Source organism: Delphinapterus leucas, unplaced genomic scaffold (genome assembly GCF_059928025.1).
Source record: "Delphinapterus leucas isolate spDelLeu-1000000601 "Yukka" unplaced genomic scaffold, BTC_Dleu_Yukka2 spDelLeu_asBTCV2_sq25, whole genome shotgun sequence".
Classification (NCBI taxonomy): domain Eukaryota; kingdom Metazoa; phylum Chordata; class Mammalia; order Artiodactyla; family Monodontidae; genus Delphinapterus; species Delphinapterus leucas.
Window position 1 is genome coordinate 12,602,073 of NW_028322234.1, and position 26,087 is coordinate 12,628,159.

Consider the following 26,087-nt stretch of genomic DNA (forward strand, 5'->3'; position numbering starts at 1 on the left):
AAGCCATGGGTGGACTTTGCAAGAACTATGTTGGTCGTATGATGGGGTCAGAAACTAGATAGGAGCAATGGAGGTGCGAGTTCAGGAAGTGAGGAAATGGAGGCAGTTAGTGTAGGCAACTAAGAAGAGGAGCAGTAGACAGATGGAAGGAGGAGTCAAGTAAGGCATTTTCTGTTTTCATAGGAGAGACTTGAGTTTATTTAAAAACCAATGAGAGGGCTTCGCTGGTGGCACAGTGGTTAAGAATCTGCCTGCCAATGCAGGGGACACAGGTTCGAGCCCTGGTCCGGGAAGCTCCCACATGCTGCGGAGCAACTAAGCCCGTGCGCCACAACTACTGAGCCTGCACTCTAGAGCCCGCAAGCCACAACTACTGAGCCCACGTGCCACAACTACTGAGCCCACGTGCCACAACTACTGAGCCCGCGAGCCACAACTACTGAGCCCACGTGCCACAACTACTGAACCCACGTGCCACAACTACTGAGCCCGTGAGCCACAACTACTGAACCCATGTGCCACAACCACTGAGCTCACGTGCCATAATTACTGAAGCCTGAGCACCTAGAGCCCGTGCTCAGCAACAAGAGAAGCCACCGCAATGAGAAGCCTGCGCACCACAACGAAGAGTAGGCCCTGCCCGCCGCAAATAGAGAAAGCCCGTGTGCGGCAACGAGGACCCAACACAGCCAAAAATAAATAAATAAAATAAAATAAAATACCTTGGAAAAAAAAGAGAAAGTTCTGCTTGAGAGGGAGAGATTAAATATGTAAGACAAAGACAAGTAATATGATAGATAGATAAGTGTAGACAAGAGACAGATAAATGCAATACATTGTATAAGAAGGCAGAAGAGGACCAAGGCGAGAAAAGCTGCATGATCCTTACACGATGAAGGGCAACTCCTCCACTGTAACAGGAGGGAGGGGCTGGGATGGGGCAAAGGTTTGTAAATTATGTCAGGGGAGAAGAGGGGGTTCCATTTTATGGCTCTTATTTTCCCTGGGAGGTCAGGGAACGTTGGAGGGGAACGGAGAATGTTTTGAGCCTTCCAATGTAGCTGGAATTGCCCGTGATGGTGTGCAGGCCTTCCCCGTGGTACACACCCATGAAGAAAGCCCTCTTCCGCGTCTCTTACTGAACTCCTGTCCTGAGGTTTGGCATATGAGCCTAGAGAGAGATCAGATGGGGAGTGGGGTGTCCAACTCCAATATTTATGAGGTAAGACTCATGATGGGTTCTCGTAAAGTCCCCAACTCTTGAAGATTAATGCTCTTTGTAATAACTTATCAAGAAAGCCTTGTAATAAGCCTTGAAAAACCCGTAAAATCCACTCTAGTGAATTTTAGATAACGGCATTGGAAAAATAAAATCCCCCTACCCTTGTTAATCCTGGAACACACCTATCATTTGCAGTGGACATTCATTCAAGAGGCCTGAGCACTTGTGGGGGAAGTGATCCATGAGTGGGGAGATGCTCAGGAAGAGGAAACTTCAGCTGTTTATTTCCCACCTATTGTTGAAAGCTGAACTAGGGCAAGGTGGGCTCAGATACTAAGATAGACCTGGGGGAAGCTGGGTTCTGAGGTAGATCAGGCTCAGCTCAGGTCCTGAGACTGGAGATTATTTCAAGTCCTGGGGCAGAGCAGAGATACACCCCTGAGGTCTTAAGATACTCCGTGGTTGACCCTGAGACAGGAGCCCAGGAATGAATCCAAGTCCTGGGTGAGTCAGGGCTACAATATGAGTTTGAGAGAGACAAGGCCAAACCCTGGTCCTGGGATAGACAAGAGTTGAACCTGAGTCCTGAGATGGTCCAGTGCTGAACCCATATCCTTAGAGAGACCAGAGCAGAGCTTACGAAGATACAGACAGAAAATGGGCTTCTCTTGGGAAAGCTGGGGAGAGCAGGCTTGCCCTCGGGGGATCTCCCAACCTGTTGAGCCACTTTGCTCTAACTGGTGAGTACCTCTTTGATTAATGTCCATTGTAAATGACACGGCATATCCCAGGACTAATGAGGGGGAGTGAATATTATTTGCCGACGCCAGGTCATCCTAGGACCCAAGTCGGAGCCAGCTCAGGCCCATAGGCCCAGAAACATGCTCGGCAGAGCTGACAGCTTGGGAATGCCCAGGGTAGCCAAGCCTCCCCTCCCTCCATGTTTTTTGTTTGTTTGTTTTCGTTTTTGGGTTTTTTTGTTTTTGTTTTTGTTTCTCGGGGTTTTTTGGTCATGCCGCACGTCTTGCAGGATCTTAGTTCCCTGACCAGGGATCAAACCTGGGCCCCGGTAGTGAAACCACTGGAGTCGTAACCACTGAACCGCCAGGGAATTCCCCTCGTTCCGTATTGACTGTGACCACCCTGATGGAGACTACAGTGATGCTTACACTTCACACAGGCTCATCACACACAGGGGCTCATGCATTCACGCTGCAACAGATACACACACACAGCGCACAAACCCATGCATGTGCCTCAAACACACAGCAACGCGCTTTGCACAAATACGCACATTGATACAGCTGCCATATACAAATCCTCACACACACACACACACACACACACACAGAGGCACAGACCGCATCACAAATACACTACCAGCCAGCCAAGGCAGTGCGTTCAGACATAGCCTCCCACACCGTAGTCATAACACTTTCATATGTACAACAGTGGCACTGCTCTAGGGGACGCGGTGTTCTCTGAGAACAGTGCCCCCAGGAGTTGTGCATGCGGTGCCTCGCCACTCACATTCACATTTTCTTACCCAGCTGCAGAGTCTTGCACAGACTTACTCAGTCCCTGTTTTATACACTGATATGTGCAGTTGCTGATGCTTTCACACTTAAGCCTGTACATGGCTACACACTCACGTGTGTTCCTGGCCACACGGACACAGACATGCCGCTCGTCCATCTCACGCGCTCTCAGGCTCTGTGCTAGTCAGCGTAGGCGAGGCTGTGCTGCGTAACACACAGTCCCCAAGTCTCAGGGGATTAGCATGACCAAATGAGCGATTGCTCGTGCCACATGAGGGCTGGCAGGGGTCTCTGCCTTGTGTGGCCACCTGCTGGAGGCTTCTCATCAACACACAGTTCCGCAATTCCTGGGGCAAGAAAGTGGCAAATCACACGCTGGGTGTTAGAGCGCTTAGCCGGAGGTCACTTCCACTCACATGGCGTTGGCTAAAGGAAGTCCCAGGGCCACACTGGAGAAGTACAGTCCTATCATGTGCCCAAGAGAGAACTGGAAATTGTGTGAACAGTTCTGTCAGCTGGCGCAGTCTCTTACACATTCAAAGAGTTAGACATTCACAGAGGCAGGCCCATGCGTGCACATTTTATTTCTTCCCATATGGACTAGTCTTTGGCACCTGTTCTCCTCCATGGGACGAGGCAGCAGGCCACACATGCCCTGCCCATAGTTTGCCTCCAGAGCTCCATTGTTTCATGGCACATCTGAGGGGTCTTCTGCTCCCTCCTGGGCTGTGGGGTCTCAGGGTAACAAGTTTCCAAGCCCGTGCTATAGTCAGAGCTGAGAAAACAGCATACATACCTCCTCTTCCCCCTGGGGAAGAAGAATAATAGGCATTGGGGGATCTCCGTATTGGCCGAGAACCTTCCCCATCTTGCCAACTGCAGCTTGGAAAAGGAACCCCGAGGGGAGAAGGCGATTCCAGAGAGACCCCAGTCCTCTCCATCCACGTGTCCTCCCATCGCCACCAGGACCCTCTCCTTCCCCTCTCACGGCCCGCCCCATTCCTCCTCTGACTACTTAAATATTCCGAGGTAGGAAACTCATGAATATTTATAAGGGCCTGGCAGTGAGGGAGATTAAAAAAAAAAAATTTGGAATCTATCAACCAGGATCCGTCTATAAATAATCAGGCCCGTGGCTGGCGGGGCTCTTCCCTCACCCACCACATTCCTTCGACTTCAGGTCCAGCCCCATCCAAGCCTCCCAGAGCTACCCCTTCTCACCCCCCACCCCCCCACACACAGCTTGGCTGTGGATACATGAATCCGCATCGTCTGGTGCACTGTCACACACACACACACACACACACACACACATTCCCACACAGCTGAGCACATAGACACACATTCGCACCTGCCTGGGATCTAGCCCATTGCCTCCTTTCCACACAGAGACACGCACTTGCAAAATCGGCCTGAACATGTCCAGGCAGCCTCTTCCTGTGTCCACGTTCAGACAAATACAGGCATTTAGGCTCAGACCCGCACACACAGCACAGAGTCGCACACAGTCACACACACCCAAAGAGATGCCTGTGGACCACTCCCTTAACCACAAGCCAAGCATGGTGTTTCCCCTCAGTGGGCCTCGGTGTCCTTATCTGTGTAGGGGGACACTCAGAGTCCCTGCCTCATAGGGAGTTGTGAGAAATTTTTTAAATTAAATTAATTAATTTATTTTTGGCTGCATTGGGTCTTTGTTGCTGCACGCGGGCTTTCTCTAGTTGCGTCTAGCTGGGGCTACCCATCGTTGAGGTGCGCGGGCTTCTCATTGCGGTGGCTTCTCTTGTTGCAGAGCACAGGCTCTAGGCACTGGGCTTCAGTAGTTGTGGTGCATGGGCTCAGTAATTGTAGCACACGGGCTTAGTTGCTCCGCAGCATGTGGGATCTTCCCAGACCAGGGATCAAACCCGTGTCTCCTGCATTGGCAGGTGGATTCTTAACCACTGCACCACCAGGGCAGTCCCGGGAGTTGTGAGAATTTTCTTAAAGTAAAAAATGGATACCTGTTGTGTTCAAGGTACTATTCTAGGTACTGGTGAAACAGCAGTGAACAAAAACAGATGAAGATCCCTGCCTGACATTCTGGAGGGGAACAAAACATTAATGCATAAATGATGTAGTGTGTTGGAAGCTGATAAAGAAAAGAAGGCGACGGGTGGTGCTGAGACATTCGTAGTTCTGACTGGAGCAGAAGGGGTGTCAAGGAGGCCTCTTGAAACAATGACATTAAATAAAGGAGTTGGAAGGACATTCCAGGCAGGGGGAATAACGGGTGCAAAACCTCATATAGAAGCGTGCTCGGGGTGTTGTAGGAACAGAGAGGAGGCCTGTGTGGCTGGAGCAGTGAGTGACGGGGAGCATGCAGGAGGCGAGGGCAGGGATGGGACAGGGACAGACTGTGCAGAGCCTTGTGGGCTGCAGGAGGACTTTGGCTTTTACAAGTGAGGTGGGAGTCATAGAGGCTTCTGAGCAGAGGAAGAATATGATCTGACTTGTGCTCACAGGCGCCCTCTGGCTGCTGCAGGGGGAACACACTGTGGGCGGCGAGGGTGGGATCCAGGGTACCAGGGCAGAGACGACTGCACCAGGAAGATGCCCATCCAGAGCGGGAAAAGTGCATAGATTCCGATTGTAAAGAGGTAAGAGAAAGAGACAGTTAAAGCTGTCTCCAAATGAATGCATTTAAAGGATTCATTCTTTATTTCCAGAAATGTTTATTGAGCACCTACTGGGTGCCAGGCACCGTTCTGGCTTGAGGACACAGCAATGAGCAAAGCAGTAAACATCCCTTGGATGCTGCCCTTGGAATGTTGACAGCATCACGGGGCAGACAGAGGAAGCAAGATAAATTTTAATGTAGGGTCAAGGAGCAGTACATTTTATGCAATAAAACGCAGCAGAGGGGCGAGCCTTGGGGAGTGATAGGGGCTGCACATTGTAGGTTGGGTGGACTGGGCAGAACTGGGGATACATTTTGACGTGAGAGCTGTTATCAGGATTGGATGATAGACGGCGTATGTAGGTGGAAATGACAGAACCTAGTGCCTGGGTGTGAAGATGAGCTTTGAAGGGACACCCACATAAATACCCTCTTCTGTTGAATGTTCATTGTTTTCCCCCATCTTAGGTTGGGTTCCTGAGAAGCAGAACCCAAGACAGGGATTTGGAGCACATGACTAATTGTGAGTGGAGGGTAAGGGAAGTGGGACCAGGGAAGGGGACTCGGGTACATGTCAGGCTTGGCCTGATCCACAGGGTTGGGGGGAGCTCTGGAACGTAAATTGTACCGCAGAGGGATGGGCTTTTGGACCCCTGCATCAATCAATCATTGGCTGCTCCTGGGGGTGGGGGATGCCTCCGAGGCATCTCCAGTGTGTGGTAGCTCCCCAGAGCCAAGGGCAGGTCTCCAGAGAAGGTCACCAGTGCTACCTGTGAGCCCCCACTCTCAGCAGCTGTGGGGTGGGTGTGCCCCATTATAAGAAGATTTAGGCAGAGCCCCAAGAGCATTGCCTACACCCCCAGGCTCCAACAAAGAGGGTCATGGGAGCACCAGGCATTTATGCCAATCACAGCGCAGATGTCTGACACCAGAACCCGTTCTCAGCTCTCTCAGGATGAAAATCAGGCCAACTTGGCACTGGGGCTCCCCTCACACAGCTGAGATCCTTTCCGGATTCATTAACTGCTCGAGACTCAGCTCTCCACTGCCCAGACTTGCCTGGGAATTGCAGAAGGGAGCTGTGAGGAAGAGATGCAGCCCTGAAACAGATCCGAGTAGCTCATTTCATTCTCCCATGGTCCTGTAGGAAGGCACTGCCATCATGCCCATTTTGCAGATGTGGAAATGGATGCACAGAGAAGTTAAATCACTTGCCAAGGTCACACAGCTAGAAACCAGAGGAGCCAGGATTTGAACTCAAGTCGTTAGGATCTGGGGTCTATGTGCTTCTGAGCTACATTCAACTGCCTTAGAACCCACGCCCCCTTCAAAACCCAAAGCCCCTGTATCCACCCTGAGAGGAGTGGGAAGAAGGGAGGAAACCCTGAGAGAATAGAACAGAGAATATGTGAAGGGTGGGGGAGAAAGAGGTCACCTGGAGGACTTGGAGTGGGCAGGAGGCACTCATTCATTCATTCATTTGTTCGTTCATTCATTTACTCCTTCATGTCCTGGTGATGCCTGCCTACTCTGTCCAGCATGTGCTGGTGTTGGGACCTCAGCGGGAACGAGCACCCAACTCCACCCTTTTGGAGCTCAAGGTCTGATAGGGCATGCAGACACTCATCCAGGCAAGAAAATGTATCAGATATAAGAACCTTGTAAGAGAGAAGGGGTAGGGATTTTGGAGACACACACAGAGGGGAGTCTGACCTGTCTGCGGGGATGGGGGAGGCTTTTCAGAGGTGGTAGTGTTTACTCTGAACCCTGAAGGATGCAGAGAGTTTGGACAGCCCTGGGGTAGTTGGCAGGAGGATGGCAGAGTAGAAACACCAGCATCTCTACAGCGCCACGGAACTGGGTTTGTAATTCTAGCTCTACTATTTAATATACAGAGCAAGCAGCACCAGCTCAGGGTTTAAAAAATATTGTACAAATATTTATTGAACACCTACTATGTGCCAAGTGCCGTTCTAGGCATTGGGAACATGGTAGTGACCAAGATATAAGGTCCTTGTATTTGTACACTTCTCATGCACTACCCCAGCTAACAAATGTATATAGTATGATTTCTTCCACGACAAGTACCAGGCAGGGAGATGGGGACTGAGAAGATCTTCTTTAAAGAGGTAATCAGGGAAGCCTTCTTGAGGAGGTGACTTTTAAACTTAGGTGACTTTTTCTTTTCTTTTCTTTCTTTCTTTCTTCCTTCTTCTTTTTTTTTTTTTTTGGCCATGCTGCATGGCTTTCAGGATCCTAGTTCCCCGACCAGGGATCGAACCCAGGCCCCTGCAGTGAAAACGCCAAGTCCTAACCACTGGACCACCAGGGAATTCTCATAAACTTAGGTGACTCTTAACTATGGATAAGAAGGATCCAGCATTATCACTGTTCCTTCAAAGACTTATTATTGTGAGGCATGAAATGGGACAGTTGACTGAAACAGATCCTCCCTAAGTGTGTAGCTTCGTAGTTAAGACAGCTTTAGAGAGAGGCAGGCTGGGCCCTGAGTCCTGTGGGATGGTCATTTACATGGTGTCCCTCAGATTCATTCCTTGCCCTCCCCTTGTTTTTGGTATCAGAGGGGGGTTGACCCCTGAAAACTACATTTCCCAGGTTCCCTTGCTCACTGGCTTCCTGTTAGACTTGGCCAATGGGAAGCCGTGATGGGAGTTGGAGGCGGGAGGAAGAGAGAAGTCAGGGGATTTCTCCCCCTGTTTATTTGCTGCAGGCAGTGGCCTCGTTGTCCCCTCCTTGGGTCTAGCTCCACTAATCCCCTTTGCCCTGCCACCCTGCAGCAGTTTCTTCTTTTTTTTTTTTGGTCACGACGCGTGGCATATGGGATCTTAGTTCCCGACGAGGGATGGAACCCGTGCCCCCTGCAGTGGAAGCACAGAGTCTTAAGCACTGGACCGCCAGGGAAGCTCCCAATCCTGCAGCTTCTTACAAGTTGCTATTCTTTTGATCACTTCACCTTCCGCACCTACCCCATCCAACCCTTCTGGCTCCTCGGCACCACACTCCCCATATTAAATTCCCTCCATGGAACCATCTAGCATAGCTTCTGTCCCTCAACAGACTGATGGCATGGTAGGCTCTGCCCCCTGCCTTTCCTCCCTGACCTTCAGCTTAGGACACCCCCTACATCCCACAACTGTCGGGAGGTGAATGGAGGTGATCCTATCAGGAGCTGACCTTCCACAGTTCTTACGACGTATGGTTTGAAGCTCTATGTGCTCAGGCACTCATTTACCTCCACCACGATCGTAAGAGGTGGGTGCTGCTGTTAGCCCTGTTGTTTTGTTTGTTTGTTTTGTCTTCATTGCTGCGCACGGGCTTTCTCTAGTTGTGGCAAGTGGGGGCTACTCTTCGTTGTGGTGCGAGGGCTTCTCATTGTGGTGGCTTCTCTTGTCACAGAGCACGGTCTCTAGGTGTACGGGCTTCAGTAGTTGTGGCTCGCAGGCTCAGTAGATGTGACGTGCGGGCTCTAGAGCGCAGGCTCAGTAGTTGTGGCGTACGGGCTTAGTTGCTCCGCGGCATGTGGGATCTTCCCGGACCAGGGATCGAACCCGTGTCCCCTGCATTGGCAGGCGGATTCTTATCCACTGCGCCACCAGGGGAGTCCCGGCCCTGTTTTATATATGGGAAACCGAGGCACAGTGAGGTTCAAGGCCCTTGCCCAAGGTCACATGGCTGGGAGGTGGCACTAGGAAGTCCCTCACGCACGCACATGCCTGCATAGGACCTGGCACACGGACGGCACTCGGCAAGGCTGGTGATAATGATAATAATTACATGTAGAGCTGGTCTCTGGTGAGTGCCAAGACTAGAGGTGATGCTGAAGCTCCACCTTGGACCAGTGCAGGAGCCGGCAGTCACAATGCATGCTGACTGAAGGTCCTTCTGAGACCCATGACCTGGTAGAACAGTCCTCGGGCTCCTGCTGGCTTCTGTCCCAGCCCTGGTGGGGAGGGGGCAAAGGGCCTCTCTACAGCAGCTTTGGCTGGGAGCAGCTGCTCTGTGCTTAGCCAGGATCGATTTCCCTTCAAGCGGGCCATTCACACTAACAAAGGGCTCCGGTGACCCAGGTGGCCATCACTGCCTCCTGCCCTCCGAGCGGAGGATGTGGCTCGTGGCCGGAGCTGTTTTCTTTGAGATCCATTTCTTTGAAAGCTCTGGGAAACTTCAAAGGATGGGCCGAGTCAGCCCCCCAATGTGCTCACCTGAATCTTGCTGGTGGATTTCTCTGCCTCTCTGTCTTGCTCTAACCAGCCCACCCTCAATGATCTTCCTGACCAGATCTTTTCTCTGCTCACACATGGTTATGGGCTGAACGCTGTCCCCCCACACCCCACCCCACAAATTCATAAGTTGAAGTCCGCACCCTCAGGACCTCAGAATATGACTGTACAGTTAAGTCCCCTCTATACAAATGAGTTCTGTTCTGAGATCATGTTCATAAGTCCAACAAAGTTAGCCTAGGTACCCAACTAACACAATCGGCTATATAGTACTGTACCGTAATACTTATATAATACTTTTCACACAAATAATACATAAAAAACAAACAAACACGAAACATAAGGAAAACATTTTTAATCGTACAGTACAGTACCTTGAAAAGTACAGTACAGTACCGGCTACATCACCACTGCTTTTACACTTGCTTCCGGACATCCTGGGCTTGACATCCTGGGGAGATGCCCGGAGGAGCCACCAGTGTCAGGAGAGGAACGTTGCCACCGGGAAACCATTGCTTGGCAGGAAGGGAACCAGGGGATTCAATACGCCAGACTCTTTCCTCTGCCCGCCCCCCACCCCAGTCTCCTGTGGTCACACTCACTGGCCAGACGTCGCTGGAAGCTGGAGGGCGGGGGCTTCTGGGAGGTGGAGGCTGCAGGGGTCAGCCTCCCGGAGCACAGAGCCGATGGAGAAGTGGGGAGAGAGGACCTGGAGGGGCAAACAAAATATCCAGCTCATCTCCTGGCATCCCGATTTGAGCTTCAAATTCTGCACCATCTTCTCCCTACTGGAGTAGAATCTTGGCGAGAACAGGGGTCTTTGCCTGTCTTGTTTGCTGCTGTGTCTCCAGCACCTGGCACAGAGTAGGTGCTCAATCAGTATTTGTGGGATGCCTTTGCCCATGCTGTTCCCTTTGCCTGGAACCCGTGTAACCAGGCTCCGTAGCCATCCTCTGCTCTTACTCGTGCTGGCTCCATCACGGCTTTGTCGCGCTGTTTTATAATCGCCTCTTTGTCTCTCAAATATCTTAGCTCCCTTAACCCTCAAAACACCAGCATTGTCATCACTCTTCTCCGCTTTGAGGAAATTGAGGCGCAGAGAGAGTAACTCGCCCAAGGTAACCCAGAGCCAGGATTTAAATGCAGACTGTCTGAGCCCCAGATACTGGGCTGCCTTTTTGGTTTCCCTGTCAGCATCTATTTGCCTTTTTTTTTTTTTTTTTTTTTGGCTGCGCTGCACAGCTTGCGGGATCTTAGTTCCCCGACCAGGGATTGAACCCTGATCCTGGCAGTGAAAGCACCGAGTTCTAATCACTGGGCCACCAGGGAATTCCCTCTGTTTGCTTATTTTCATGCCATAATCAATTTTATTGCACTCACGTGTATATTACATTGCCGATGTTAAGCTATTCGAATACACTAACAACAACCTCAATGACATCACTGCTATTCTTAGCTCCATATCACTAGTGGGGAAACGGAGGCCCCGGGTGGCTAAGTCACTTGCCCAAGGTCACACAGCAGAGCTGAGATTGGAACCCAGGCGACCTGGCTCCAGATTCGGTGCCCTAAATGACCATGCTCTGTTGCCTCACCTTGGCTGGGGGAATTGAATGCCTGTCTTTGAAATCCTGAATGTGAGTCCAAGGTGTAGCCAAATGATAAAAGGTTTGGACCCCAAATTAACTTGCCACCTCCAGTGGCACACACAGAGCCCACGGAAGTCAGTTTTCAGGCAGTGCTTATGCCTGGCTGTCTCTGTGAGTTATTAGCTAGCAGATCGGGCCCCTGTCACCTCCTGGCCACACTGTCCAGCCTTCAAGGCCTCCCTCCCTCCATCCCCCGCGTGGGAGCCTCATAGCAAACACCTTCATTTTGAGCAGGGGCGTCCCTGGCACCCGGCGTGAGATTCCCGAGCCAGCCAAAGAAGGTCAGCTTCCACCGTGACGACCTTTTCCGTGCACCGATGGATTGATTTCAGAAATCCAACTCCAGCCAATGGGCCCATCCCCTACCGCAGGCACTGATGGCTGCAAATTTATGCCCAAGCCAGAAATTGAATTCCTATAGGTCGAGAGAATTGTCAGAAAAGCTCACCCAGGCTCATTTTTACTTCTGACAAACGTCAGGAAAGAGATTAAACCTGGGCTGGTGTCTTCCAGCAGCAGGGACTGTGGTGGCGGGGAAATGACCTTGACGTGGGTATTTTTCTTACATTCCCTGGCTTCACCTTGGCCTCCCAGAGCTGAGAAATAAAAAGCAACCAGACCCACAGGCCTGTGTGGTTAAAGGGAATTCCCATTTCTGACCAACTAATGTTAAAAAGGGGCAAGCTCTGTGTACCCAAAGGCAAGTCTCTTGGTCCCTGTGGCAAATATTGAGCCATTCAGAGGGATGGGAAATAAAGCTTCTAATTCATCTCCATCACGTGACAGCCAGGCCACTTCCTGCACCAGGTCCTGAGGCCGATTCAGTCTCGGCAACTTTACAAGGTTCTAATTAATCTTCCCTGTGCTATGACAAAGAGGACATAAAAATGTGGATAATGGGATGGGACTACCCTGGTGGTCCAGTGGTTAAGACTCCATATTTCCACTGAAGGCGTTGCAGTTTCGATCCCAGGTCAGGGAACTAAGATCCCACATGTCGCACAGCGAGACCAAAAGATTTGGTTTTAAATGTGGATAATTCCGTAGCCCCTCACCCCTACTCTGCCGCCTGCCCGAAGGCCGGGAAGGAAGAAACAGAAATCAAATGATAGCTCTGGGAAGGAAGAACCCCCCCCGTCTTGCTAGAAAAAAATCTCTCTCACTTGCCTTGAAAAATGAGACGTCTGATGCAAACGTAGCTGCTTCCCTTTGGTACAAAAGCCCCTAAATATTAAAGAAATGAATCCTTGATGTCTACAAAGAAAGGATCAAAAAGGAAACTTTCTGAAAGGAGAAGAGCTTTTATTTTGCTGTGAACTTTTCTAGATCTGGCCTCTGGCAGGGATCCCTGCAGAACATGGAGTGCGGGAGGATAAAGAAATAAATGACTGCCATTCTTGTATTCATTCATTCATTCATTCATTCAGGAAGTGTCTGTGAAGCAGCTACTGCATGCCAGGTATTGGGCTGTGAGCCAGGGAAACCTCAGGGAGAAATTAGGACCTGCTTCCCGCCCTTCAAAGCTGGTGGGGCATTCTACAAAGTCTCTGACCTGTAGTCCTCAAAACTGCCAAGGTCGTGAAAAGCAAGGAAAGATGAAGAAACTATTACAGACCAGAGGAGATTAAGGAGATGTGACAACTAAATGCAATGTGCAATCCTAGGTGGGATTCTGGACCAGAAAAGACATGAGTGGAAAAACTGGAGGAATCTCAATAAAGTCTGGAGTTTAGTAAGAGTGATGAACCAATGCTGGTTTCTTAGTTGTGACAAATGTGCCATGGATATGTAAGATGTTAACAACAAGGGAAATCGGGTGAGGGACGTATGGAAGCTCTCTGTCCTGTCTTTACAATTTTCCTGTAAATCTAAAATCCTTCTGGGACTTCCCTGGTGGTCCAGTGGTTAGGACTCCACGCTTCCACCGCAGGGGATGCGGGTTCAATTGCTGGTCGGGGAACTAAGATCCCGCCTGCCCCACGGCGCAGCCAAAAAATAAAATTAAAAATGATCCATTAAAAAAATAATAATTAAAAAGGTAAAAAAAAAATACTTCCAGTATAAAAAATTTATTTAAAAGAAGAGTTAGCAGGGGACATGGAACAGTTCTAGAACAGTGCTGGTTCCGTGAATTGATATAAAAGCTCCCACTGACTGGGCAGTCACAATGTACCAGGCACCGTGACTGACTCTTGACATGTACCAATTCATCATTTTCACAAGAACCCTGTGAAGCCTGGCTGTTATTATCCCAACTTTTAGATGAGGAAACGGAGAGGTTAAGAAAGGCACAGAGGGGTTAAGCTACTTGCCCAAGGTCACACAGGAAGGAGTAGATCACACAGAAAGCCTGTGTGATAAGATCTACAGCTGGCTGTTCATGCACAGTATTTACTGAGCAGTTACTATACCCTTCAGAGGCTGACCAGAGAAACAACTCTTCTAGGGCTTTCGGGGATTTTAGTTCAGGGGATTGGTTACAAAGATGATGGAAGAGGTGAAAAACTAAACAGAGATGGAAACGAAAACCAGAGATTAGCAACAGCTGAGAGCATTTATTCCCTTAGGACGGGTGGTGGTGGGGTGTCGGATAGAAGAGGTGGTATAAACAGAACCCAGGCCTGGGATTACCAGGGGAGCTGAAGCCACGGAACCAATGCTGGAGCACAGGAGGCAGAGAAAGCAGGGAAATACCGCTGCTTCTCCCCTTGTCCTGCCCTCATAGCCTCCATGAGTGCCTCCCATTGGCTGAACCTTTCTGAAAGCAAAGGAGTGTGAGAGCTGTAGTTCCCAACCGTATGCAGCAGAGCAGGGGAAGGAAAGGATGAAAATTCAGCCATCAGGCAACTTACACTTAAGTGTGTGTGTGCATGGGGGGACTAGGCAGGAAGGGGAAGGGATGGTTTTGGTTCCCACTTTACAAATGAAAGAGGCAAAGGGATCTGCTTAGAAACTCACAAAGAGGAAGTGGCAGATCCAGGATTTGGACATGTATTATGGGTTCAACCTCATAGGGTTCTTCTGAGGATTGGCGAGAGATGAGCTGCAAAGCCCTTAGAACAGAGCCTGGCTTACAGGATATGCTCCATAAATGTTAGTTGTTATTGGTGATGAGAAGGATAATAATAATTATTATTACAACTACTGTCATTTTTATGATGCTAAAGGACCTTCCTTTGCATAGAACTGCTGTATCCCACTGTCACAGGACTCTGTGTGTGTATGGGTGTGTGTGTGACGGGGTGGAGATGGGGACCATTTAAGAGAGGGGTCCATCCTGGAACCAGAACACCCCACTCTGCTGAGACCTGAGCAGATTTTCCCCATGTGAAGGAGGAGAGGGAGAGTGTCCTAAGCAAAGAACACTGCGCGGACAAAGATACAGAGGCAGCAAGGGGAACTGAAACAGCTGTATGTGGGTGAAGACAAGTAAGTGGTGAGGCTGAGAATTCAGCCGTACCCAAGTGGGCAGGACTGGTGAGTGCGTCCAGGTGGCATTTGGGCTTTATACTGAGGGCACTGGGGGCCATGAAGGGTCCAATGTGGGGGGGTGACACTTTGTAAATTTATTTATTTTTGGCTGCTTTGGGTCTTCGTTGCTGTGCGCTGCTTTCTCTAGTTGCGGCGAGCGGGGGCTACTCTTCGTTGTGGTGCGCGGTGGCTTCTCTTGTTGTGGAGCACGGGCTCTAGGCGCGCAGGCTTCAGTAGTTGCAGCGTGTGAGCTCAGTAGTTGTGGCGCACAGGCTTAGTTGCTCCGCGGCATGTGGGATCTTCCCAGACCAGGACTCGAACCCGTGTCGCCTGCATTGGCAGGCGGATTCTTAACCACTGCGCCACCAGGGAAGCCCGGGGGTGACACTTTGAAAGCTGGCTCTGGCTTCTCTGGGGAGAATGGACCAGTGGATGCAAGGCTTGAAGCCAAGCTTCCATGGAGAGAGAGAGAGAGAGTCTTCTCTCATAAGCATAGCGGCTAAGAGTGAGGACTTGAGAGTCTCAAAGGCTGGGGTCCAAATTCCAGCTCAGACACTTGCTCTGTGAGTTTGGGCAACTAACTTTCCTCTCTCTGCCTCAGTTTTTCCATCTGTAAAGTGGAGCTAATGTTAGTACGTACCTCATTGGGGGAGGGGAGGCTACAAGGATTTAAAATTTGTAAAGCAACTTAGAAGAGCATCTTAGTTCGTTCAGGCTGCTATAACAAAAATACTGTAGACGGGGTGGCTTAAACAACAACATTTATTTCTCACAGTTCTGGAGGCTGGGAAGTCCAAGATCAAGGTGCTGGCAGATTCAGTGCCCAGTGAGAACCAGATTCCTTGTTCATAGACGATGTCCTTTCGCTGTGTTCTCACGTGGCAGAAGGGTTCAGGGAGCTCCCTGAGGTGTCTTATAAGGGCACTAATCCGACTCCCAAAGACCCCACCCCAAAATACCATCACACTGTGGATTAGTTTTCAACATATGAATTCTGGGGAGACAGAAAGAGTCTATAGCAAAGAGCACTCTATAAGTGTTAAATAAAGTAAAAACCCAGGGCTTCCCTGGTGGCACAGTGGTTGAGAGTCCGCCTGCCGATGCAGGGGATGCGGGTTCGTGCCCCAGTCCAGGAAGATCCCACATGCCACGGAGCGGCTGGGCCCGTGAGCCATGGCCGCTGAGCCTGCGCGTCCAGAGCCTGTGCTCCGCAACGGGAGAGGCCACAACAGTGAGAGGCCCTAGTACCGCAAAAAAAATAAAAAATTTAAAAAAATTAAAAACCAGTAGGAGAGGCTTCTCATGGCTTTTAATCCCATCTCTCTGCTGAGGGCACCCAAATATGTATCTCTAGCCAAACTCTCTCTCCTCCTCTCCCCAGCTACCTACTTGATATTTCCACTTGGAGGTGGTCACAAGCAGCATAAATGGAACATGCCTTCAGGCTGGACTCTTGATTTTCATCCCCCCTCTAATTTTCCTCCCCGCCCCACTCCACATGGGCTCCTCCTCCAGCCTTTTTCAGCTCAGTAAATGGTACCCCCCATCCATGCACTCCATTGCTTGGGCCCCAAAAGTTGGACTCATCCTCAACTCCCCTCTTTCCCTTCCGCCCCACATCTAGTCCCTCAAATCCTGTGGGCTCTGCCTTTATACTTATTTATTTATTTAGCTGTGCCGCGAGGCATATGGGATCTTAGTTCCCCAACCAAGGATCAAACCTGTGCCCCCTGCAGTGGCAGCACGGAGCCTTAATCACTGGACCGCCAGGGACGCCCCGGGCTCTGCCTTTAAAACATAGGAATCTACCCATTTGCTGTTCCCATTCCATCTACCCTGGTGCAAGCCTTCATCATGGCTCACCTGGATGACTGTGGGGGTGAAGAGCATTTTCAAAGGCCCTGGGGTGATAAAGAGCTCAGGAGTCATTGGGAATCTGAATGTAGGCTGGTGAGATTCAGGAGACTCGAGTGAGGGTTTGTTTCTTCCCTGAGGGGTCTCCTCAAATGGGGTGTTATTGAGTGCTGGGGACGGGCAGGAACTTGTCCTTTCTCAAAGCAAACTGGTCTGACGACTGGAGTGGCCCTCGTGTTGTAGCCTGGATGCAGACCTCTGTCCGTCAGCCCAACCCTTAGGGCTGTCTGCGGGCATCCACGGTGTTTCCGACAGTCTGGGCCACACTGCAAAGGAATGGACTGCGTTTGTAAATTCTTGCACAAGGCAAGCCTTCTCCAGGGAGAAGGACCCCAGGGAGGACAGTCAGTCAAACTCAGAGACCTGTGTCTCTTCCCACCTTTCCCAAGGAAGTCTATTTCATTCATTTTGGTCCACGTTGGCACTGTAATGGCAGAGCCTAAGACATCCGGGAATGTATGTCTGGACCGGGGCCCAAGGGGCAATGGGGGTCTTCTGCCATGGCTTGGCTGGCTTCAGAGGGTGAGAGGTGGTGTGTGCCAGCCTGAATAGCCTCTCAGGGCAAGATGGGTTATCTGCATTGGAAGGGAACGAATGAATAAATGAATCGGGAATTCCCTGGCGGTCCAGTGGTTGGGACTCAGTGCTTTCACCGTCGAGGGCTTGGGTTCAATCCCCGGTGGGGGAACTAGGATACTGCAAGCCGCAGGACGCAGCCAAAAAAAAAATGCATGAATGAATGAACTCACAGTCGCCCCCCCTCATCCCATCCCAGCCCCTCCCCCAACCACGGGCTCTCACAGGCCAAGCCCCAGCTGCTCAGACTGAGGGAGGCTCTGGTTCTCCATCTCGGCACGGGTGAGCTGATATCTTCTTTAAAGCCTGTCAAGCTTATCACTCAGCAGGGATTTGCCCAATACCGCTAGGTTTGACAGGAGCAGCCTGCTATTATCTCAAGCCCTCCAAAGGGACTCAGGCCCCATCACGGCTGAGACGTGGCAGATAGGTATGTCCCTGATCATTCATCACGGCCCTTCTGCCGTCCCTGCAGTCAGAGGGAAGCCGCCGCCGCCTCTGTGCCTGCCACAGATGATCTGCAACTTGATCTCAGACAGTCCCTCCCTGGGACAGGCGGAAACCGATTTGGTGGTGGAGAGGAAACGCATGGTGAATCCGTGATGGGCTGTTTGCCCATCAGCATCTAATTATTCAACAAACATTCATCATGCCAGGCCTGGGGGATTCAGCAATGAGCAAAGCAGACAGAACTCCCCTTTCCCATCCTCTTTCCCGTCGGGGGGCGGAGGCAGGCTTTGAGCCAGTGGTCACACCCAAGAGGTCCCAATGGCCATTGTGATCAGGGCTTGAAGGAGAACAGGGGAGGTGCAGTATGGTGGTGTAGACTGTGGAGCCATGTGGCCTGTGTTCAAATCCCAGCTCCACCGCTTATAGACTGTGAAGCTCTGGGCAAGAGATTGGAGCCCTCTCTCCCCTCGTTTTCTTCACCTCTCAAAGGTGGATAATGACAGTGCCTGTCCCCTAGTGCCATGGTGAGAGCTCCATCAGTTAAAGCATGCAAAGTGCTTAGAACAAGGCTTGACATACAGTAAGAAATACAAGTATTAGGGGAAAAAAGCACAGGGTGCCTTGAGGAGTGGGTAACATGGGGAAAGGACAGTGGAGGCTGCTTTCGGAAGAGACATTTATGCTTGAGCCCTAGAAATGGGGAAGAGTTAGCCCAGCCATGAGATGGGGCAAGAGTTTTGATGGCTGAGGGACCAGCCAGTGCAAAGACCTGAAGGTGGGAAAAAGCATGGTGTGTTCCAGGAAGAGGAGGTTGCCTAGAGGATGGGCCACAGAGAACACGGCCGTGTGAGCCTTGGGGTTTCATTGTTGTCTTTTTTTTTGTTGTTCTTTTTTGTTTTGTTTTGTTTTGGCTGGACCGCATGGCACGTGGGGTCTTAGCTCCTCTACGGGATTGAACCCGCGCCCCCTGCAGTGGAAGTGAGGAGCCTTAACCACTGGACCACCAGGGAAGTCCCATGAGCTTTGCTGATTGCCTGTTACACTGAAACAGGACTCCCCTCCACCAAATTACATCAGGGAGATGTAACTAGGACCAGAAACTGAACTGGCTGAGTCACGTGGCGAGTAGGATGGAGCAGCGTCTCTGTCTGTCTTTGGTAGGACTCAACACCCTGTCTCTCCCTGTATCTCTCTCTCTCTCTCACTGCCGTCTGGCTGTGACTTCTCATCATCTTGCATTCTCAGCCCCAAATCCAATGGACTTTCACCCATTCTTCCAGATCATCTCAGTTCAGTGCCCGCATCAAATTCAAACCATTTCGACTTCAGGAAGTTACCAAATTGGCTTTAGAGCATCATGGGGATTATAACAGTAATGGCAAATGTTTCTGTAGCACTTACTACATGCTGATGACCGTTCTAATTGCTCACAAGTATAGTATTTTTTTTTTTTTTTGGCCACGTCACACGGTATGCAGGATCTTAATTCCCCACCCAGGGATTGAACCCGTGCCCACTGCATTGGGAACGTGGCATCTTAACCACTTGACCACCAGGGAAGTCCCCTCTCACATGTATGGTATTGACTCGTTCAAGCTTCCCAGCAACGCTGTGAGGTAGGTACAGATTATCGTGTCCAATTTACAGATGAGGGCAAGGAGGCACAGGGAGGTTAAACAACTCACACAGCAAGTGAGTGGCCAAGCCAGGACATCAACCCAGGCAGCCTGACCCTCAGACCCTGCTCTTAACCACCTGGCTCTACCCTACCAGCTGAGTAGGAAGAAGGGACATCCAGAAGAAACGAGTCATTTCCATTGTAAGGATGTTGTCTGGAAAGATGCTGGTGACATCACACGGACTCCTTTTTGGGAGGACCGTGGGAGAGATCCTTGCCTGTTCTTGGTACTAAAAATAGTTAAGTTTTCTCCTGAGCATCTGGTGTGTTTTTGTTTCAGGACACTGGGAGCCGCATAAATGACCAGCTTTCCCTTTTTGAGTTGGCTGCTAAGGAGCTTGAAGCCAAATTTATGGCCCAACCATATGCTGGTTGTTCAAGTTTTTAAGGGATGGGTTTTTCTTAGCCTCACTTCTGGCTCTATGTCCCCACTTTTTCTCTCTCTTCCTTGCAAAAAAAAAAAAAACCCACAAAACTTTAAACGGACTGAAGAAAAACTTCACAAGAACAATGTGTGTTTATCGTAGAAAACTTAGAAGGTAAATTTGAAGATGGGAATAAAAATCCCTACTAGTCCCCGATTTTAATGGCTGCATAGTATTCCCTCCTGTAGAGTTTTAAAATCAATGCCCCTACTGGCAAACGACTGGAGGGGAAAAAATTCCAGTTGTCCAATTTTAGACAACACTTTAATGAGCATTCTTGTAGCAATTGAGTGCTTGTCACATGATTTCCCTGGGCTAAATTCTTAGACTCAGATTGGGGTTAAATACAAATGCAGAAACCTTAAGGCTTTGGCTTTGGATTGGCAGACCGCCCTCCAGAAATATCTAATTCCTGCTCTCCTATTTAATTGGAGCTATCGTGTGGTATTTTATATATCCTTGTAAACCACTTGCAGTCCTCTCTGGAACAAGGCAGCCAACAAATAAATATCCGAGCCTCAAGCCACTTCTGCTTCCTGATTAAATTATCCAGCCTCAAACGCAATAATATCCTTGACTTATCAAGAGGTAGCTGCTTGCTCTATTCCTGTTTGCTAATCCCCGATAGCCGGTGCCCAATGGTTGGCTGCCCCTGGGATCCTGTAGCAATCCCTCGGCCCCCGGAAGAACCAAGAATTGTTTTTTGAACCAAGACGTAGGTGACGGAGCTGTAGGCTGAGCTGATGATCCCGGACGCGAGAGCTAGAAAAACTTTTCCCTGCGTGTCCTGTACTCAGTCAATCCTGGACCTGTTACAGAGACTGCTGCTTAATTGGGGCAGCAGCCTAGGTGAAAGCATTTGAAAAATCCCAGCCGCTATGGAGAACAGTAAGGAGGTTCCTTAAAAAACTAAAAATAGAATTACCATACGACCCAGCAATCCCACTACTGGGCATATACCCTGAGAAAACCATAATTCAAAAAGAGTCATGTACCCAAATGTTCATTGCAGCTCTATTTACAATAGCCAGGACGTGGAAGCAAACTAAGTGTCCACTGACAGATGAATGGATAAAGAAGATGTGGTACATATATACAATGGAATATTACTCAGCCATAAAAAGAAACGAAATTGAGTTATTTGTAGTGAGGTGGATGGACCTAGAGTCTGTCATACAGAGTGAAGTAAGTCAGAAAGAGAAAAACAAATACCGTATGCTAACACATATATATGGAATCTAAAAAAAAAGGTTCTGATGAACCTAGGGGCAGGACAGGAATAAAGATGCAGATGTAGAGAATGGACTTGAGGACACAGGGAGGGGGAACGGTAAGCTGGGACAAAGTGAGAGAGTGGCATGGACATATATACATGTGAGGTGAGACAGGCCACCAGATCAGAAGTGTCTGTACCGGGAGAGCTTCGCGGCTCTTACACCTGCTGTTATAAACATTTCCCTTAGTTATAGGCATTCTCTATCCCTAGGAGTGTGAACTCTGAGAAGTTGTGACTTTGGTTTGAAGCTAAACCCAGTCTGAGAGAGCTGGCCTTTGGACTGTCAAACACGGAGCCTCCCAGGACATTCCAGTGGGTTCCCAAGGACATGAATTGACTGTGTGTTTGAACTTGAACCCGATGGGCGAAACTCAGGCTCTTTGCCGTGCTGAGATTTGGCAGCCAAACCCCGAGCATTTAATTACGCTGCTGCAGAGAGCGCTCCAGCGAGGTGCGTCCAACGCAGACAATTATTTTAGGAAAGCCGTGGAGGCCTCCTCTCTGTGCCGCTTAAATCATGCTTCTCTTTTACAATTCAATATTTCGTGTGTTGAGAGAAAATGGCTTGTTTGCTTCAAAGCACACGCTACAGAATGTAGGAAGGGGATGTTAATTATGTTGAACCGGGCTGCTTTGTCTCTGCACAAATGAGAATCTTCGGGGGGGTTCTATCCAAATTGCTTGGGGATCAGAGCCAGGGGAGCACGGATGGAGACGTTTGGACTCAAGTTCATGGTTTTGTATTTTTTGTCTTTGTTTTTTAAGAACTGTATTTGTCATGAAAAAAGGTGAAGCTAGTTCTGCATTCTCCTAGAACCAAAGGGGAAGGCATTCCTGAATCACTTTTCTTTTCTTTTTTTAAAGTTTTATCTTTTACTGGAGTTTAGTTGATTTACAATGTGGTGTTAGTTTCAGGTGTACAGCAAAGTGATTCAGTCATACATATACATATATTTATTCTTTTTCAGATTCTTTTCCCATACAGGTTATTACAGAATATTGAATAGAGTTCCCTGTGCTATACAGTCAGATCTTATTGATTATCTTTTTTTTTTTTTTTTTTTTGCGCTACGCAGGCCTCTCACTGTTGTGGCCTCTCCCGTCGCGGAGCACAGGCTCCGGACGCGCAGGCTCAGCGGCCATGGTTCACAGGCCCAGCCGCTCCGTAGCATGTGGGATCTTCCCAGACCAGGGCTCGAACCTGCATCCCCTGCATCGGCAGGCAGATTCTTAACCACTGCGCCACCAGGGAAGCCCTGATTATCTATTTTATATAGAGTAGTATGTGTATGTTAATCCCAACCTCCTAATTTATCCCTCCCCCTCTGGGTCACCCTTTTTGTCTTAGGCCATCCTTCTTGGTTTTGGTCAGGCTTCTTCAGGAGCAGAGCTGGATGAGAGGAGTTGAGTGCAAATACTTAGCTGGGAGGCGATCCCAGGAGGAACCAGTGGCGAAAGGGAGATGGGAAGTGAAGGAAACCCAGGCAGGGCAATCTAATGGTGCCACTGTGGGCACCTGGAGCACAGATCCCCATGGGATCCTCTGGGAAACTGCAGGCAGCAGGCACCCCAGAGTTCTCCCACTGGAGAGGCGAGAGGGCTGGTATTTATCACGAACTCCGTGGGGACTTCCGGGTGGGAGGTGCTTCTGCCTGCCCAGTGCAAAGGCAGGGTGGGCTCGGACCACCCGAGGAAGCCCTTGGCAGTGAGGGATCCTGGGTGCTCTGCAGTAAGGCTGGAGTGTGGGCTCCACCTGGACCATGCCTGCGTGCAAGGGAGCCTGGGAAGGTGAGTGACTTCATTCCTCCGCCGGGGAAACATGGACTTGTAAAGAGGGGGTTCCCTCAACCTCCGAAGTGTGTACATAAGGCTCAAAGAATGACTAATGACAATAGTTTCAGATGGCATCTATGAATGTTTTCTTTTTTTCTTATAAATTAGCGGACGAGTCAAGCTCATCTGTACCGTGATATCACTTGCTCACATTCCAATAAGCTAAAAAAAAAGGCTTTATTGAGTGGGAGAGAAAAAGGTGGGCTAACAGCTGGAGTCTCTGGGATTGCTCATAACTCACAGCCTGGCTTATCTCTGCTACAGCTCATGGGAACAGCCTCTGCGGGGTGATAAGTAGCGGCTGTGCAAATGATCCATGATGGTGAAGCTTTGTTTCTCTGTAAAACACTTGGGGTTTTATCAGACTTTCTTCCCCGTCTTAGGAATGCATTCTGGATAGGACCAGCATCTTCTACTTCCCATCTCCTCGGTTTCCACCCATCATCGCTTGCCTGGACTCTTGCAGTGACCTCTGCCCTGGTTTCCCACCCTTGCCACCTCACACCCACAGTCTGTTCCCCCCCCACAGCAGCCAGGGGGCGCTTGTGAACACCTGAGTCAGGTCCTGTCCATCCTCTGCACAGAACCCTCCTTGGCTCCTACCTCACTCAGAGCAAAAATGTGTCCTCCCCATGGTCCACAAGGCCCTGTCCCATCTCTGTCCTCATCTCCCCCACCCCGCGCACAATCTCTCCCTCGGTGACTCTGTTCTAGCTGAACTAGCCTCCTCCATGTTTCCCAAGCATACCAGGCATGGTCCGGCCTCAGGGCCTTTGCACTTGCTGTTCTCTCTGCCTGGAACATCTTTCCCCAGATATCCTCATGGCTCCTCCCTCACCTCCTTCAGGTCTTTACTCAAATGACATCTTCTCATTAAGCCCTTCCCAGGGCCCCTAAAATTGCAATCCCTAACCACCCCCCAACCCTAGCATCCTCCATCATTTCTTCCCTGCTTTACTTCTCTCTATGGCACTCAAAACCCTTTAAATACTTGGTGTTAACTTATTTATTTCTGTTGCTCTCCACTTTAAAGTAACTCCTAGAGGAGCTTTTGTGTTTGTGTTTTGTTTACTATGTTTTCAATGTCCAGAACAGAGCCTGACACACAGTAGGAGCTTAACAAATATTTGTTGAACAAATGAGACCACCATGCCCCGATTAAAAACAAAAAGACTGGGACTTGTGACTGACTCCAGTACGTTCTGGGGAAGCTCAAGGGGGCCTGATCTGGGGGCCCAACACGTTCCATCCAGTGAGGATTCAATGCTTTTTGAGCAGTGTTTCTCCAATCCCTCCAGGTATTGGTCAGAATTTGTGTGCCAGAAGTGTCCCTTCCTCTCTCCCCTTCTCCTGGCTCACTCATCCCTCAAGTTCAGCTTACTTGTCCCTTCCCTGGGGCACCTCCTCTGAGACCCTCAGCCTGGGAGGGTCTGTTACTCTCTGTACTTTCTTTGTAGCATTCACTGCAGCATAGTTCTAGAAGTAATGGCAGGATTCCATAATTCATGTCTGTCTCCTCCACATCTATGGGCAGCAATCGATATGCTTTCTTCGTCTCTCTCTTCCTAGACCCTATCCCAGACCCATGCCTGGCATAGAATAGGCACTCACTAGATATTTTCTAATAATTTTGGAAAAATATGGCTCTGATGAACATGAGCCATAGGACACACGCATCCCTTAAAAACCTGAACAACCAGCGTCAGTTCCCTGATGAACATGAGCATTTCAAAGGTTCTGATAAGTCCTGCATTAAAGAAACTCGTTTCAGGAATTCCCTGGTGGTCCAGTGGTTGGAGGTCTGTGCTTTCACTGCTGAGGGCCCGGGTTTGATCCCTGATCGGGGAACTAAGCCCTCAAGCCGCGCAGCATGGCTAAAAAAAAAAAAAGAAAGAAAGAAAGAAAGAAACTCGTTTCACTCAGCAATGCACAAACATATTTGACCTCAGAGTACCGTCTTCCCAGCATGCCTGCTAAGATTGCCAGGGTTCCAAGGAGCATGGTTTGGGAAGCACAGCCATAATTGATCCCTGAATTATCTGAGCAGCATCAACTGACTTGAAGTTTAGTTTAGGAGGAGTCTAAAAGTGACGCCTTTTAGTCAAGGGCTTGGAGGTCTCTGTGAGGAGTCTGTCACCCTTTGGCCATCACCCTGCCTCTTCTCAGGAACAGGGGTTGGTGGAAGGGGGAATGACAATAGTAGAGTTATGCTTAGTGGCCCCCAAGATATATCCAGAACCTGTCTGTCACTGTGGGTTGAGAAGCAGAGAGGAATGTTCAGGTTTGAGGGTTGGTAGGAGTCTGAGTCTATGTTCTAACGGTGGTTATGGAGGCATTGTTGCATGCGTGGGCAAATGTGTTTGAGAGAATGAATTCCCCTCTTTGGAAGGGCTCAAATCCCACAATTCCTTGCCATGTTCCTTCGCCCCTCATACCTCAGTCTTATCATCTGTAAAATGGGGCTCCCTGAGGAGGGATTGAGATCACACACGTCTGGCACTTAGCACATGGTCTGGCACATTCCAAGGGTCCAGCAAAAGACGTCTGTCATCTCTCCGGGGCCCCTTTGCTCTCCCAGGAGGGATGGGGTGATTTCCCCCATTGGGTTCCCACTCTCTGACTCCGACTTCCCCGCAGACCCTCTTCCAAAGCCCAGAGGAAGGCTGGCAGCTGTACACCTCGGCCCAGGCTCCCGATGGAAAATGCATCTGCACGGCCGTGATCCCTGCGCAGAGCACCTGCTCCCGCGATGGCCGGAGCCGGGAGCTGCGGCAGATAATGGAGAAGGTAAGAACCTTCCAGGTTCCCTTGTGAGAATCTCCCAATTCCCACCCTGCCCTCTGCCCCCATCCAGGTCAGCCGGGGCCAGATCTAGCCAAACAGATTATTCAGAACTGGTGGATGACCTGGCTCCCCTCCAGGTGGATATTTCGGTCAATATCTGTTTAGTGCTTTCTTTGGAGGAGAAGCTGAGCGCTGTATGGGGACAGGGAAGGAGAACCCCAGTGGCAGCATCTGAGTCTTCGGTGCATGAGCTCTGGCCCCACCACGCACTCAGCCAGACTCACCTGCTAAGAAGGGTCTCACCCTCCATCCCAAGAGACTTACATAAAGATGCCTTCCCCTTCTGATTGTGGTTGATATAAACTGGTCCC

General features: G+C 49.9%; 1 protein-coding gene across 1 annotated transcript in view; it reads left to right on the top strand.

The window, feature by feature from the left end:
- The window catches only part of OLFM2 (olfactomedin 2), a 48,041-nt gene that overhangs the window by 16,421 nt on the left and 5,533 nt on the right, over window positions 1–26,087 (top strand). Inside the window, exon 2 of the mRNA XM_022557333.3 lies at window positions 25,570–25,719. Coding sequence (XP_022413041.1) covers window positions 25,570–25,719 — 150 coding nt within the window. The remainder of the gene's footprint in view (window positions 1–25,569; window positions 25,720–26,087) is intronic.